The 15,238-nt window shown below is 43.1% G+C and overlaps 1 protein-coding gene across 2 annotated transcripts in view; it reads left to right on the top strand.

Moving 5' to 3' along the window:
• Nucleotides 1-15,238, top strand: part of EPB41L4A (erythrocyte membrane protein band 4.1 like 4A) — a 411,842-nt gene that overhangs the window by 198,390 nt on the left and 198,214 nt on the right. For both annotated transcript variants that reach the window (XM_073624611.1, XM_073624610.1), the window contains 2 exons: nt 4,704-4,782; nt 8,804-8,901. In XM_073624611.1, coding sequence (XP_073480712.1) covers nt 4,704-4,782; nt 8,804-8,901 — 177 coding nt within the window. The remainder of the gene's footprint in view (nt 1-4,703; nt 4,783-8,803; nt 8,902-15,238) is intronic.

Raw genomic sequence — 15,238 nt, 5'->3', positions numbered from 1 at the left:
CTTCCAAGAGATAACGCCATTCCTCCAGGGCTACTTTAATGGCTAGAAGTTCCGATCTCCCACGTCGTAATTCTTCTCGGAAGGGGAGAGTTTGCGTGAGAAGAATCCCACAGGGTACAAGAGTGCTTTGGCACCTTGTCTTTGCGAGAGCACGGCTCCAACCGCGACTTCGGAAGCATCCACTTCTAAGACGAAGGGCAAGGCAGGGTTGGGATGCTTGAGAATAGTGGCTGACGTGAACAGCGCTTTGAGTCTTTCAAAGGCCTCTTGAGCCTTAGGAGTTCAGCAGAACCGGCTTCCTTGTTTAATGAGTTCCGTAATGGGAGTTATAATCGAAGAGAATCCCTTAATAAATTTCCTATAGAAATTGGCAAAGCCAATAAAACGCTGTACTCCTTTCTTGTCTAAAGGTGCAGGCCAATCCAGGATAGCAGATACTTTTTGCGGATCCATTTTGATGCCGTCAGGGGAAATGATCAAGCCTAGGAACTGGATGGATTGGAGCTCAAACTCGCATTTTTCAAGTTTGGCGTAAAGCCCATGTTGTCTAAGCCGGGTGAGTACGTTTCGTACGTGTTTGCGGTGCTCAGTCAGGGAAGCAGAGAAAACCAGGATATCGTCCAGGTAAACGATGACATATAAGTCCAAGAAGTCACGAAAGACATCGTTGACGAAGTGCTGGAATGTAGCCGTGCGTTGCACAGACCAAAGGGCATGACAAGGTACTCGAAGTGCCCGAATCGAGTACGAAAGGCCGTCTTCCATTCTTCCTCCTCTCTTATGCGGATCAGATTGTAGGCTCCACGGAGGTTCAGCTTGGTGAAGACGGTGGCAGATCCTAATCTCTGGAATAATTCGGGAACCAAAGGTAGTGGGTATGTGTTCTTTATAGTGATTTTATTAAGCTCCCGGTAATCAATGCAGGGACGTAAGGAGTGATCCTTTTTTTCTACAAAGAAGATGCCTGCCCCCGCTGGAGATGTGGAGGGACGGATGAACCCTTTTTTCAGGTTTTCGTCTATATAGACCTTCAAGGTGCCCAGCTCCTGCTCAGTTAAAGGGAAAATCCTCCCGAAAGGAACTTCAGTACCAGGTAGGAGTTCTATTGGCCAATCGTAGGGTCTATGTACTGGAAGAGTTTCTGCTCCCTTTTTACTGAATACGTCCAGGAAATCCCGGTAAGGTTCGGGAAGATTTTGGTAAGACTTCATTTCTGAATCTAGGCACAGGCATTGGGAGGATGTTAAAGGGGTCCCCCGTAAACAGTGTTGTTTGCAATATTCCGAAGAAAACTGGATCTTGCCCGTAGACCAGTCGATGCTAGGATTGTGAGCCTGTAGCCAAGGTATTCCTAGGATAATTGGGAAGAGGGGAGAGGAGATGACATCTAGGCGTGAAAGTTCCTGATGTTCCGGGCCAATGGTGGCCAGTAGAGGAACTGTTTCCTGGGTAACAGGACCGGAGCGGAGGGTGGAGCCGTCCGCTAGGAAAACTGCCAGTCCCTGGGCCTTAGTTTGAGTAGGGATATGATGGTCTTCGACAAAGGTCCGGTCAATGAATCCGCTACATGCTCCCGAGTCAATGATGACCGGTACTGGGATGTTCCTTCCAGGTAACTGTAATACAATGGAAAATGTTAGGTGGTTACCGGAACTAGGTAAGACAGGTGCACACAACGAGGAGGACGGCAGGCACTTACGTCTTTTATTTGGGCATGCTCTGGCAAAGTGTCCAGGCTCTCCACAGTACAGGCACAGGTTAAGTGTGCGTCTGCGTGTCTTCTCCTCTGGGGTCAGAGAGGGACGGAGCAGACCCAACTGCATGGGTTCAGGAGCTTCCTGGGTTGGAATAGATGAGACAAGTGGAGCTTGGTTCGGGGCACTAGGGGCCCTGGGTAACATCCAGGTGAGGCGCGGGTGGCCAACAGATCTCTCAGAGCGTCTTTCTCTGAGGCGACGGTCAATCTGGATTGATAAGTTGATTAGCTCCTCTAGTGTCTGAGGTACCCCCACCCGTGCTAATTCGTCCTTCAAGGGGTCCGACAACCCCAGCCGATATTGGTGACGCAAGGCCGCGTCGTTCCACTCCGTATCTGAGCTCCAACGCCTGAACTCCACAGCGTAATCTTCGGCGGCTCTGCGGCCTTGTTGAAGGGAGTGCAAGGCGGCTTCTGCCGTGGCTGTTAACTGAGGGTCCTCGTACAGCTGAGACATGGCTAAGAAAAAGTCACTCAAAGAATCCAGAGATCTGGCCTTTTGCTCCAGCAGATGGTGGGCCCAGGTCTGAGGCTCGCCGGTCAATAAAGAAATGACGAACCCCACTTTGGTAGCCTCCAAGGAAAACGTACGGGGTTGTAAGGCAAAGTAAAGTTCGCATGCGTTGCGGAACGCCCGGAACTTGCAACGTTCTCCGGAGAACTTTTCGGGTGTAGGCACCCTGGGCTCCGGTGGGAGCATAACTACAGAGGGTGCTGAGGCAGGATTAGCAGATGCTGCTCCCGGAGGGGAGGCTGAGAGGGCCTGGACCTGTCCTTCCAGTCTGGTATAGCCCTCCTGTAGGCTTTTGACGGCTTGAGTAAGGCCCGCTAGGTGCCTGCAAAGTTCATCCATGGGGGAGGCCCCCTGCCCGGACTCAGTCATGGCTGCCTGATACTGTCAGGTCCCACACTTACCAGACAGGTGAGTCCGCTTGGGCAGAGGGTAGGCTCCCTTACGTATCCGATTCGGGGCCCCTGGTAGAGTAGACAGGAGGCCCACGAATGCGGAATGGTATGAGGGCCTGATGTTAGGGTCCTGGAGCAAGGTGGTCTGGCAAGTAACCGGTAGAGCTTCAAGACTGATGGAGCAGATGCTGAGCAGGAGCTAATCAGGCTGGTCACACACAGGCAGAGGTCGGCAACGGGCTGGCGGCAACGGTACAAGGGAGTAGGCAGAAACAAGGTCAAACAAGCCGGGGTCCGGTTCAGGCAGCAATCAAGGGAGGTCCAAAGGCAAGCCGGGTCACAACGGGTCAAACTACGGAGATACAGGAACACAGGAAGATCACGGAACAAGGTACAGAGCTGTTTGATCAGGCAGCACCGAATCAGGGTAGAGGCAGGCTTAAGTAGGCTAATTGGCGCCAAACGCCGCGCTCGTGCACGCGCCGATTCGCCAAGGCGCCCCTGCGCCCCCGCACGCGCCCGAGCGCGCCCCCGACACCGGCGTGCACGCCCACACTACCGGGCACGCCCGCGGTAACGCCCATAGACGGACGCGCGCTAGCGCGAACGCGCGTACGCATGCACGCCCGGATGCCACCCTGCACGCCACGGCTGGTCAGCCCAGACACTCCGGTGCCCCCCAGGAACACGCGCCCCGGCACGCACAGAGACACGAGCGCCAACGCGCCCGGCGCGCACCGGCGCCCAATCAGGTAATCTCTCTGACAAGATGTTAAAGTGTACCTAAAAAAATCTATTGAATATGATAGGGAAAACCCAAAATTGGGGGAAGAGAAAGGAAATATCAAATACGCCCTGGAGAGCCCTGATAGATATTTTGAGTTGGGTGATTCATCCAGGCGATCTATATTCAGAATATTAAAAATAAACATCCAGATAACGTGTATGTCTCTGTGTTGATGGCTGGCCTTCACCTGCTGCTGTCAGTCACATCCTGTGAGGAGGGAGCGGGGGCATGGCCAAGCCACACCCTGTGTGTCTATGGACACACACAGCCCGCAGCCTGGCCTGGGAGCTTGCCTGGAGAAGTGGAGGAGCGGAGAGCGCTTGCGGGGGACTCCAAAGATGGAGGTTTGGGGCTGCTCTGTGCAATAGAGCAGGTAAGTATAACATCTTTTTTATTTTAGGTTAAAAAAAAGCTGGAGACTTTAGTTTCATTTTAAATATCAATATTCGCTGCAATGTCATTTTAAGATAAAAAGTCTCTGACATTCAGTGTGTTCGTGTAGCTACCAAATAAGACTCTTCCATTAATTTTCCCATGCTGGAAAAGGAGAATCTGATCTGGCAACAGTGAATGTCTGAGACAACTCTTTCTTCAGACACTTTGATAAATGACCTCATCAGCAGATAGTTCTTCATGTTTATCTAGTGTCTCAAAGGAGCCATTAAGGCTCAAGCCTTCACTGGAAAATTAAAATTGGAGAATGAAAATTTGAATTGCAGTGAATCAATACATTATTGATTTTACACAATTCTGGCTTTAGACACTGACATATCCGTTCCACTGCAACATTAATTAATGCTGTGATACTCAAATTATTGCTTGGTAGCAGGATTGCACATGCAAAACTGGACGCCATCTAAAGGTTGTAGTTGGCTTTAGTCTACCAATCAATTTAAAGGGGCTGGGGGTGTTGGAACGACCATGTGAAGCTGGAGACAGTTTAGACCAGAGACATGTTTAATGTTGTATGTGATGTATTTGTCTAGTATATCTCTTTGTTATATTGAACTGCAGTTACCTGGTATTGTCTGTTTTAGGTGAATTGTGTTTCCTTTGGCCTCGATACCTGGGAATTTCCATCTTTTCTTTTTCACCTTCAGAGAAATCATTGTTTTCCTTGTAAAATTTGATGAGACTGTATAATGCTTTTCAGTAAATGTGTACAATAGGACATTTATACAAATCAATTGTTTTTCTGCGCTTTATAGAATGATGCAAAAATAACCACAATATTTTTGCTATATTTACTTTCAGCTGGCCCTCCATATACCCTGTATTTTGGTGTTAAGTTCTATGCAGAAGATCCATGTAAACTAAAAGAAGAGATAACCAGGTAATTTACATGTATATTCTAATGATTAATGACAATGTCTAGTAAAAGATTTTTGCTTTATCAGCGTAGGTCAGATATTGTGTAATTAACCACTTCCGGACCGACGCATGCTGATATACGTCCTTTGACGGGGGATATCGTTGTTATGGCAGCAGCTAGCTGCCATAACCCCGGTATCCTCTTGTTTGGACGCCGGTCCGGTTTCTGATAAGAGTGGTCTCTGCGGCCCATTCGCCGCAGATCACTTCTATCGGCGCCGGGAGAGGGGCCCCCCGCCGCGCTCCGGTGCCCTCCGCCGCTTACCGGATCCATCGGCAGCGGCGGAGGCAATCGGATCTTCACCCTGGCTGGGCATGGAGACCAGTGAGGGGAAGATGGCCCCCACCTGTCTCCATAATAATGCAGGGCGGAAGCGACGTCAAAACATCACTTCCGCCCACAGCTCTTAAGGCCTCTTTCACACGGGGCAGATCAGTCATGATCCGCCCCGTGAACACACGCTGGCTCAGCGGGGATCGCTCCGCCGATCCCCGCTGAGCAGGAAGATGACAGGTGCATCGCTGCACGCTGTGCAGCGACGGACCTGTCAGAGCGCCGCTCTCCCCTATGGGGGGATCGGATGATGACGGTCCGTAGTGTCCGTCGTCATCCGATCCGATCCGAAAACGGAGGGAAAAGTAGGTTTTTCCTCCGTTACACTTTTCGGATCGGAGCGGGGTCGGATGTCAGCGGACATGTCACCGCTGACATCCGACGCTCCATAGGGATGACTGTATGTCCGTTTTTCATCCGAAAACGGATGGATGAAAAACGGACATACGGATCATCCGTGTGAAAGAGGCCTTAAGGGCCTTTTTTTTAAATCATTTTTTTAAATGGCAAATTTTTTTTTTTTTATTTAAGTGTAAATATGAGATCTGAGGTCTTTTTGACCTCAGATCTCATATTTAAGAAGTAGGAATAAAAGTGACACATTTTAAAAAAAAAAAACACAGTATAAAAATAGAAAGTAAAAGGTAAAATAAATAAGGAAAAACATTTTTTTTTTTTAAACGTGCCCCATCCCGCCGAGCTCGCGTGCAAAAGCTAACGCATACGTGAGTAGCGCTTGCATATTAAACGGCGTTCAAACCACACATGTGAGGTATCGCCGCGATCAGTAGTGCGAGAGCAATAATTTTAGCCCTAGACTTCCTCTGTAACTTAAAACATGCAACCTGTAGAATTTTTTAAACGTCGCCTATGGAGATTTTGAAGGGTAAAAGTTTGTTGCCATTCCACGAGTGGGCGCAATTTTGAAGCGTGACATGTTGGGTATCAATTTACTTGGCATAACATTATCTTTCACAATATAAAAAAAAATGGACTAACTTTACTGTTGTCTTATATTATTATTCAAAAAAGTGTATTTTTTCCAAAAAAAAAGTGCGCTTCTAAGACCGCTGCGCAAATACGGTATGACAGAAAGTATTACAACGACTGCCATTTTATTCTCTAGGGTGTTAGAAAAAAAATGTATAATGTTTGGGGGTTCTAAGTAATTTTCTAGCATAAAAAAATGTTTTAAACTTGTAAACAACACATCTAAAAAAGAGGCTCAGTCCTTAAGTGGTTAAAAAATAAATATGATTGTACTGTACACCACCCTGTATTCAGATAATCCTATTTAAAAAAAAGAAATCTTATAATGTAAATAATACAGACATTTCATGCGGTCACACATTTAATGAGTAATGAGTAGATATAAATTAGGGCCCTTGGTTTTGACCCTGGTTACACCAAGTTTTGTATAATAAGGGATCTGGGGAATATTTTTTATTTATTTTTTTGCCCATAGATAACATGACAAAAATAGCAACCGGAGGGTCACAGATGTGCATTTAGGCCGGAAGTCCTTTGTTTTTATATTGGTAAATCACAGGCTGATTGAGTTTGATAGCGATGTTGTCTCACAGGTCATTCTGCCTAATGATAATTGAATACTTACATAATTATAGAGTACCATGCTTTCTTGCATAGTGAATTGATTCCAATAAACAGATTTCAATGAAAGGGGAAAGTTGTACCTTGTAAATATCTTTAATGTGAATAGTTATGAACATGGGTTAGATGAAAGGTATGTAGTTGAACTACCCCTTACAAATTGGCAATATTACCTTCACGGTAAAATTCATGACTGCCCACATTTAAAGTATAACTAAAGGTGAAACGTTTTTTTTTAGCTTGGGATAGATTAGAGATGCATTAGAACATTTGTCAGTTTTTTTATTGTTGTCTGTGCCCCCTTAAGGAGATTCTCTCTATTTGTCTCATTTGCCATTATCATTGAAAGTGAGAGTAAAAGTAAATCCCAAACAAAGGGGAGCACGGGCCCCCCACTGGGAGGTGGACCTTTTTTCGTTGCCCGCCTCTGGTGGGTGGGGGGACGGGAAGGGTTTGCCCTTCCTGGACACGGCGAGACGGATGAGGTTGTTGGAGGTATTTACCCCCCTCGGTTCGAGCCGTTGACAGGGAGGGCGCGTCCACTGGCTCTCCTGATCATTGAGCACTTTGAATGCGGCCAAGGTTGGTTCAACCAACACGACGCCGCATGTTCATCCTGATTCAGGATGTGTACTGTAGATTACAGATGGGGCCGCCGCCGTAGGTTCGAAATCCTTATTTGCACTAGCAGATGTATGGACGAATTATATGTGTGTTCTATCCTGCATTTCTAAAATGTTTGTATTTTTCTACTAAAATGTTGATAAAGATTATATAAAAAAAAAAAAAAAGTAAATCCCAAATTTTGGGTTGTCCCCAGAAAAGTAATAGAAGGGAAATCTTCTAATGGGGACACTAGTTCTGGTGACCTGGGGTCCCCAAGGAATTAATTAATAACACTTCCTGTTTTGGCACAGGAAGTGAAGGGAAATCTCCACAATGAGACACAGGTGGCGAAAAAAAAATCTGACACGGGTCATAACCCTCCCTTGTTCTATCCAAAATGAAAAAAACAAGTTTTGCCTAAAGTTCTACTTTAAGTGAACATAAGAAAGCCTGCTGCTTCCATAGTAGACATATAAATACACCTTGTACTTATTTATTTTACATTTCATATCATTTGGAAGCTCTGATTATTTCAGCTATACAAATGTTTTCAAATTACAAATATGGAATTAATATTTGCACTTATATAAATTAATGATCTCTATTTACTTTTTTATTTACCGTATATACTCGAGTATAAACTGACCCGAATATAAGCCGAGGCACCTAATTTTACCAAAAAAACAGGGAAAACTTATTGACTCGAGTATAAGCCTAGGGTGAGAAATGAGTAGCTACTGTAAGTGGAAAGGAGGGTCAACAATGCCCATTTGCAGCCTCACTGTGCCCATTTGCACCCATATGTCCCCCGAACTTCCAACTCGGTAGTTAAGGGTTCCTAGATACCACATAGCTGCAGCCAAAATTTGGGGTCTCTGCACCCAAAGGGTCCCGAAATGACACTGCTGCAGATGGACACAGTTGACCAAATTTGGGGCCCCGTATCTCAGGGCCACTTGGTGCTATGAACCCCAAATTTGGTGTGCAAACCCAGTGGAACTAGCACTACAACATATCCAAGGCTAGCACCAAGTGGCCCCCGAGATACGGGGCCCCAAAGTTGGCTCGTAAAATGTCAAGCACTTTTCTGCAGCAGAGAATGACATTTTCCGAACCGACTTTGGGGCCCCATATCTCGGGGCCACTTGGTGCTAGGAACCCCAACTGGATGTTATAGTGCTAGATCCACTGGGTTTGCATACCAAATTTGGGGTTCCTAGCACCAAGTGGTCTCGAGATACAGGACCCCAAATTTGGCTCGGAAAATGTCATTCTTTGCACCAGAAAATTGCTTGACTCGAGTATAAGCCGAGGGGGGCACTTTCAGCACAAAAAAAGTGCTGAAAAACTCGGCTTATACTCGAGTATATATGGTACTTTTGTAATATGTACAACATTTATATATGTTGAAGAGGACACTTTTTTCTTCTAGGTATCAGTTCTTTCTGCAGGTTAAACAAGATGTTTTGCAAGGTCGTTTACCCTGTTCGTTTAACATTGCTGCTCAACTTGGAGCCTATTCCATCCAGTGTAAGTACCGCTAAAAAGAAAATTACCATGGTAACTTGGAGAATATGTCTAAACTTCATGCGTGTGTGGTTTCCTGTTTACTGCAAAAAATATCAGAACTTTTTATTATGTTATCAATTTTTTACAGGCATAATATAATATAATTGTAAAATATAGTATATTTTAAAGGCTAAGATTCGTTTTTTTGTTTTTTTTTTCAAATCAGCACAAGGGACGTTACTTACATTTAATGAGAAGTGTCCCTTTTGCTGGTGCCAGCTGTCATAGTGGAGATCCAAAATCCTCTGCGCCACCCCCCCCCATCCTTTCCTTAATCTTCTCTACAGCTATGGGGGTTCTGTGAACTCCCTATGTAATAGAGATGACAGTATAGCACACCTTACCCAAGATTAACTGCTGTATTGAAGATTCAGAAGCTAGAGACTGGTGCTCTGTCTAGGGCGTTCAACTTCCAAGGCAATAAGTCCATAACATACACTCACTGGCCACTTTATTAGGTACACCTGTGCAATTACACAAATTGCTAATCAGCAAATCACTTGGCAGCAACTCAATGCATTTAGGCATCTAGACATGTTGAAGATGACTTTCTGAAGTTCAAACCGAGCATCAGAATGGGGAATAAAGGGAATTTAAGTGACTTTGAATGTGGTATGGTTGTTGGTGCTAGACGGACTGGTCAGAGTATTTCAAAACCTGCTGATCTACTGGAATTTTTACGGACAACCATCTCTAGGGTTTACAGAGAATGGTCCAAAAAAGAGTCCAGTGAGTGGCAGTTGTGTGGACGGACATTTTCACTTAGAGGTGTACTCACTTTTGTTGCCAGTGGTTTAGACATTAATGGCTGTGTGTTGAGTTATTTTGAGGGGACAGCAAATTTACACTGTTATACAAGCTGTACACTCACTACTTTACATTGTAGCAAAGTGTCATTTCTTCAGTGTTGTGAATGAAAAGATATAATAAAATATTTATAAAAATGTGAGGGGTGTACTCACTTTTGTGAGATACTGTATATGAAGTTGATCTATTTTACATGCATTTCAAAAATAAGCATTGATAAGACTATACATTCCAATTAAGGTATTCAAGGAAGACAGGTGATATGATTCCAAACAAATAGGCAACCAATCAAATTCAAGTTTACCAAACTCCAATCTGTGAGATATGCATTTTCATTGGTTTCTATGGCATGTTTGGCTTTTTGGTTTACAATTTTCCTTGTGAAATAAACCTGAAAGAATGGAGAATTGAAATTGTTATATGAAGAGAAATATAATTTAGATTGAATAAGTACGATAGATAAAATGTTCTTTGGAGGCTTTGGAGTTGATTTAATTCTTATACAATATTAATGACTTAAAATAAAATGCATTTTTGTGTTTCTTTATTCAGGTTAATAAGGAGTATTGCTCTCTCTCTGTCTCTCTCTCTCTCTGTCTCTGCCTCTCTCTCTCTCTCTCTCTCTCTCTCTCTCTCTCTCTCTCTCTCTCTCTCTCTCTCTATACTATATATTACATTATACTCTTAGGCTCTTATTTTAGGGGTTCTGTGTTAAGCCAACAGAATGAGTCATAAGAGTGACACCCCTCTCCATTTTACTAGGAGAGACAAAGTTGTTATTTATTATTATTATTATTATTATACATGATTTTTATAGCGCCCGCAGTTTAGCGCTTTACAACGTTATGGAAGACAGTACAATTACAATCCAATCCAATACAGGGGGAAATCAGAGCTGTTAGCCAACAAGAGGGCAGCACTGGACTTTTTTTATGTGAAATCCTAGCATGCTTTGAAAAGCATCATAGAAATGCCCTGTATATACACATAATTGAAAACAGAATACAAAAACAGTGCAACTGTTCACAACTTGTAAACAGTTATAATCGCAAGTAAAATCCAGCAGGCTGATTGTACCCAAGTTGATGGATTGATCAACTTGGTACATTCAGCCTGCCCATACATGGTTCAAATCTCGGCTGGTTCCTGCTGAACTGGCCCAGATTCGAACTGTCTATGGCCAGGCTACGTTGCGCTCCTACACTAAAACATTAAAACATTAAAGTAAACATTTTTCATTGCATCTAACTATGACTGGCCAACCTTAAAAAATAAAGTCTACTCTTTTTTTAGTCTTCAACAGGTGTATGTTAGATGACCTTTCCTTTTTTACATCTCTTAGAAATACACTTGGCAAGATTTCCATGTAATAGCTGGTACACAGGGGCCTAATATTGACTGGTTTTGGCTGGTTCAATAGAACCCAGCCTACATTCGGTCTGTGTGTACAGCAGCCTTTCCAACAGAAACAAGCCTACCAGAACACAATAGCACAGCGGGGAGTTCGTTGTACTAACATCGCATAGTTAGTACTGCAAGCTCCTCGGTTTTTTTGTTCAGCCCACTGGGTGTGTACCAGTCTTGATTGTTTGTTTCTCTGTCCAGAAAAGGTAACTGCTTTTTTGTGCATGCCCAAGTTTCAAGTATGAGAAAAAGTAACACTGTTATGCACAAACTATGTGGGCAAATTTGGTAGAGAAAGGGACACACACCCCAATTTACACAGATCACAAAAAATAATACACAAAAAGTGATTGGCTTAGCCAAAAGTGCTTTTTTTCACAGCTACTTTTTCTCCATATTACCTTTACAAACCAACAGATGCAATAGAGGTTGGATGCAATGTTTAGTGTAGTATAATACGGCTGCACTTAAGGCGGAACTCAAGCCCGGCTGGCAGTGTAGCTAGACCTGTACTATCCGATATGAATAAAGGTATAGATATTAAAGGTTATGTCTCATCATCAGAAATTAAAGTGGTTCTAAAGGCTCTAAGTTTTTTACCTTCATGCATCCTATTTATGAAGGTAAGAAAACCTTCTGTGTGCAGCAGCCCCCCCCCCCAAAAGTTACACGGACTCTCCCTCCTCATTGACTGAGACAGCAGTGGAAGCTATTGGCTCCCGCTGCTGTGAATCACAGCCAGTGAGCCAATGAGGAGAGAGGGGGCAGGGTTGAGCCGTGGCTCTGTGTGTGAATGAACATGCAGAGCCGCAGTTTGCTTGGGTGCTCCCATTGCAAGCTGCTTGCTCTGGGGGCAAGAGAGAGGGGCCAGGAGCTCAGATGAGGTACCCAAGAAGAAGAGAATTGTGGCTGCTCTGTGCAAAACCACTCCACAGAGCATGTAAGTATGACAAGTTTGTTATTTTTTTTTAAAAAGCCTTTAACATTACTTAAAAAAAATTGTGCATATTTTTCAGGTAGGTCTGTACTTCAGAGCAAAGAAGAGAATCTGAGGAAGAAAGGAGGATTTGGTTTACATAAGGTACAGTTGGTACCAAAATCTTACCAAAACCATGTTCCTCCAATATTGGTTTGCCTTGCAAATATTTTCAGCTTCGGAGCTGTGGCACATGTACACCATCCTGCACTGTAGTGCAGCCATAATGTTGTCATGTGGGTAGCTGGCTTACCTTGTGAAAGTTAGAGGGCTCAAGTTGCGAATATTGGAGATTTGGGAGTGATATAAGGGTAGGAGCTCACCTGCTATGTAGGTTTATGAATGATTAGCAATTTGGTGAAGACACCTATTTACAGCTGTAGGTGCAAGCATCCATTTAATGTAGTAGACAAGTGACTACAAAAAATGGGACTTCGATTTCTACTATCCACAAATATATACAAGCCAAACCAAAAAATTGTACTATAAAAATTCATATGGGGGCATCCATCAAAATGATCTCATATATGTATTATATATAAAACAACATTTACATTTAATATCAGATATTTAGCTACCTCTGATTCCTTCCCACGTTCCCTATTAGAGCCATTCAACTCACCCCCACACATTTGTAACCATCTCACAGTCCCCCCTTGCATGTGTACTTTACCACTGTGTGTCTTAGGCATTGATTACACTGGCTGTGCAGACCTGCTGCACCTCCCAACTCCCGCCCTGTCGCTAGTACACACGTGTATGTGAAATGACTTGGCTGAAGGAAGGAAACTGCTTTACAGCAAGGCAGGAGCAGGGAGGTGGCAACAGGTCTGCACTAAAGCACGTCATTGGTTCCTAGGATGCCTGCAGTCCTAGCAGCCAACACCGTGAGACGCCAAGAGGGATTGCGGGACCTGCGCTGCATATTGCTGGGGTGAATATGCAGCACAGGTTCCACAACTGACAGGAGGACTGAGGACTCCAGCTACAGGCCGGAAAAAATGGCTTGGCGGGCCGGATGTGGAGAAACCTGAATTAAATGAATACCCTCCAACTGCATGCACCTTTACAATCTGATTGTACAGTCTCCTTTAGATTTTCCAACAGGGCATGCCATATTCATGAAGATATTTCAGGATTGAGTAATCCATGGGTGCCTCCTGATTTTGTAACTTACAATAGTAACTTACAATGTATATAGGTAAAGAAGGTTTTAACTGTTTAATTGCCCCCAACCTATTTAATATAATACATATCTAAGAACTGGTCATACCATCCTGCTCCACATTGCTTTACTCTGGGAGTAAAAGTCTATATATGCTGTCATATTCTTTCTTCATGCATTACAGCCTGGATGGGTGGCTGAAGGACACAAACATGAGAAATTTCAATGAGGATAGTAGCACTTTTCTGCATCAGATAACAAAAAGCGACAGATTTATGTGGGCAGAAAGTAGCTGGAAAATACAATCCGTCTTTGAAAGAGAGCATACAAACATACAATAGGGAGCAAATACAAATAAGCGCCTACTATTCTATCTGGAATCTTTCCCTTCAAACTAGCATTGAGGTACCTTCACCCAAAAAGAAAAGCTAGAGTTCTACAGTGTTAAAGGAAGGATCCTTCAAAAGAAGATTTAATACACGAAACTTTCTCTTCTCTCAGACTCCACTATAATGCAATTCCAGCCTTCTAACCTTCTTCAATCATAAAGCTTTTTCTTCAAATAAATAGAACTTTGAAGCTGTGTTTTTATCTTCCACAAACAACCTTTCAGTGCATCTCCCGCAAATAATGCTAAAATGTCAATCCACGAGATAGTACAAATCTAGCCTAAGAAATGCTGGAGACAGCACCTACACTTTTTTTATCCCTTTATATATTTTTTATTGAGGTAGGAAGGAATGATAAGCATGGGTATTGTAAGCTCTAGCCGCCTAACATTTATTAAGATATTGAAGAGTGCCCTTTATCCTTTCAAAAAATGCATTTTATTTTTGAGAAGGACAAAATCCTGATTGTTTTGGCCAGAGCCGACTTGCCTATATCTTCACGCCAAGGAGTGTATTTATGAAAAATTTTCAGAGCTATCCATCCAGTGAAACTGCTTGTTCTTTTTTTTCTGTGGGGGCAAAACAGAACGTTATTAGGCTTCTCTTCTTCTCTCCAGGTCCAGTGTTATTTATTCATAGAGAATAGATTAAATAGAGTGAAAATGCTGCATTACGACCACTAGATGAAGCTAACAATCATAGTAAATATTCATTTTCTCTGATCACTTTGGGATGGGATGTGTATAATAGCGATTCAAGTTGAACAACCATTGGAGATACTTTTGATTTTTGTTGTGGAATGGTTATGTTTTTTTAATTTCAACATTGTAAGGTCATGATTTATTTAAATGCTGATAATACAGAATGGATGTGATAGGACCAGGATCCTTTCCAACTGGTAGTTCTTGTTTGTAAACCATTTGCAATGTCGTGTCCATATGTATATATTACATTGTGTATGCATTTTTTGAGGGAATGGTGTACTTTATTGTCTAGTAATAGAGCATATTGTTCTTCCCTTTGAGACAGATGACATTTTCATTGTTTTACAGGTTAAGGCTATGAATTGTGTTATATCATACTAAATTTGTCAACAAATATATATATTTTGTTTATAGTGCAATGCAATCTATAGTGCCAAAGTACTGTATAGTATTTTATAAAGCTCCAATTGCATTTGTAGCCCCATTTATTTATTGTTTGTCAGTGAAATGTTTATTGAGTATTAGTACAAAGCCATACAAAGTAGAGTACATCAGAACACATATGATAAGTACAAAACAAAGCTAAAATAAATATAAAAGAAGAGAGATGTTGCCAATGAGCAAACAAAGAGTACATTAAAAACAGCAGTTGTAATTATCATCCATTAGTGTAGTTCACCATCTCAAGGAAATGCATTCACAGTGAGAGGGAGAGTGGGTAAAAGGGAAGATGAGGTAGGTTGGGACGGAGGGGGTGGGGGTGAAAGGAGAACAATGCATGCATACCCTGGTGAAAGATATAATGAACAAAGGACAGTACATCAGGGCAATGTCAGCATGTCAGAGAATGCCG

Source organism: Aquarana catesbeiana, linkage group LG01 (assembly GCF_042186555.1).
Source record: "Aquarana catesbeiana isolate 2022-GZ linkage group LG01, ASM4218655v1, whole genome shotgun sequence".
Classification (NCBI taxonomy): Eukaryota; Metazoa; Chordata; class Amphibia; order Anura; family Ranidae; genus Aquarana; species Aquarana catesbeiana.
Note: the sequence above shows the minus strand (reverse complement) of the source record. Positions and strands in the feature narration are given on the sequence as shown.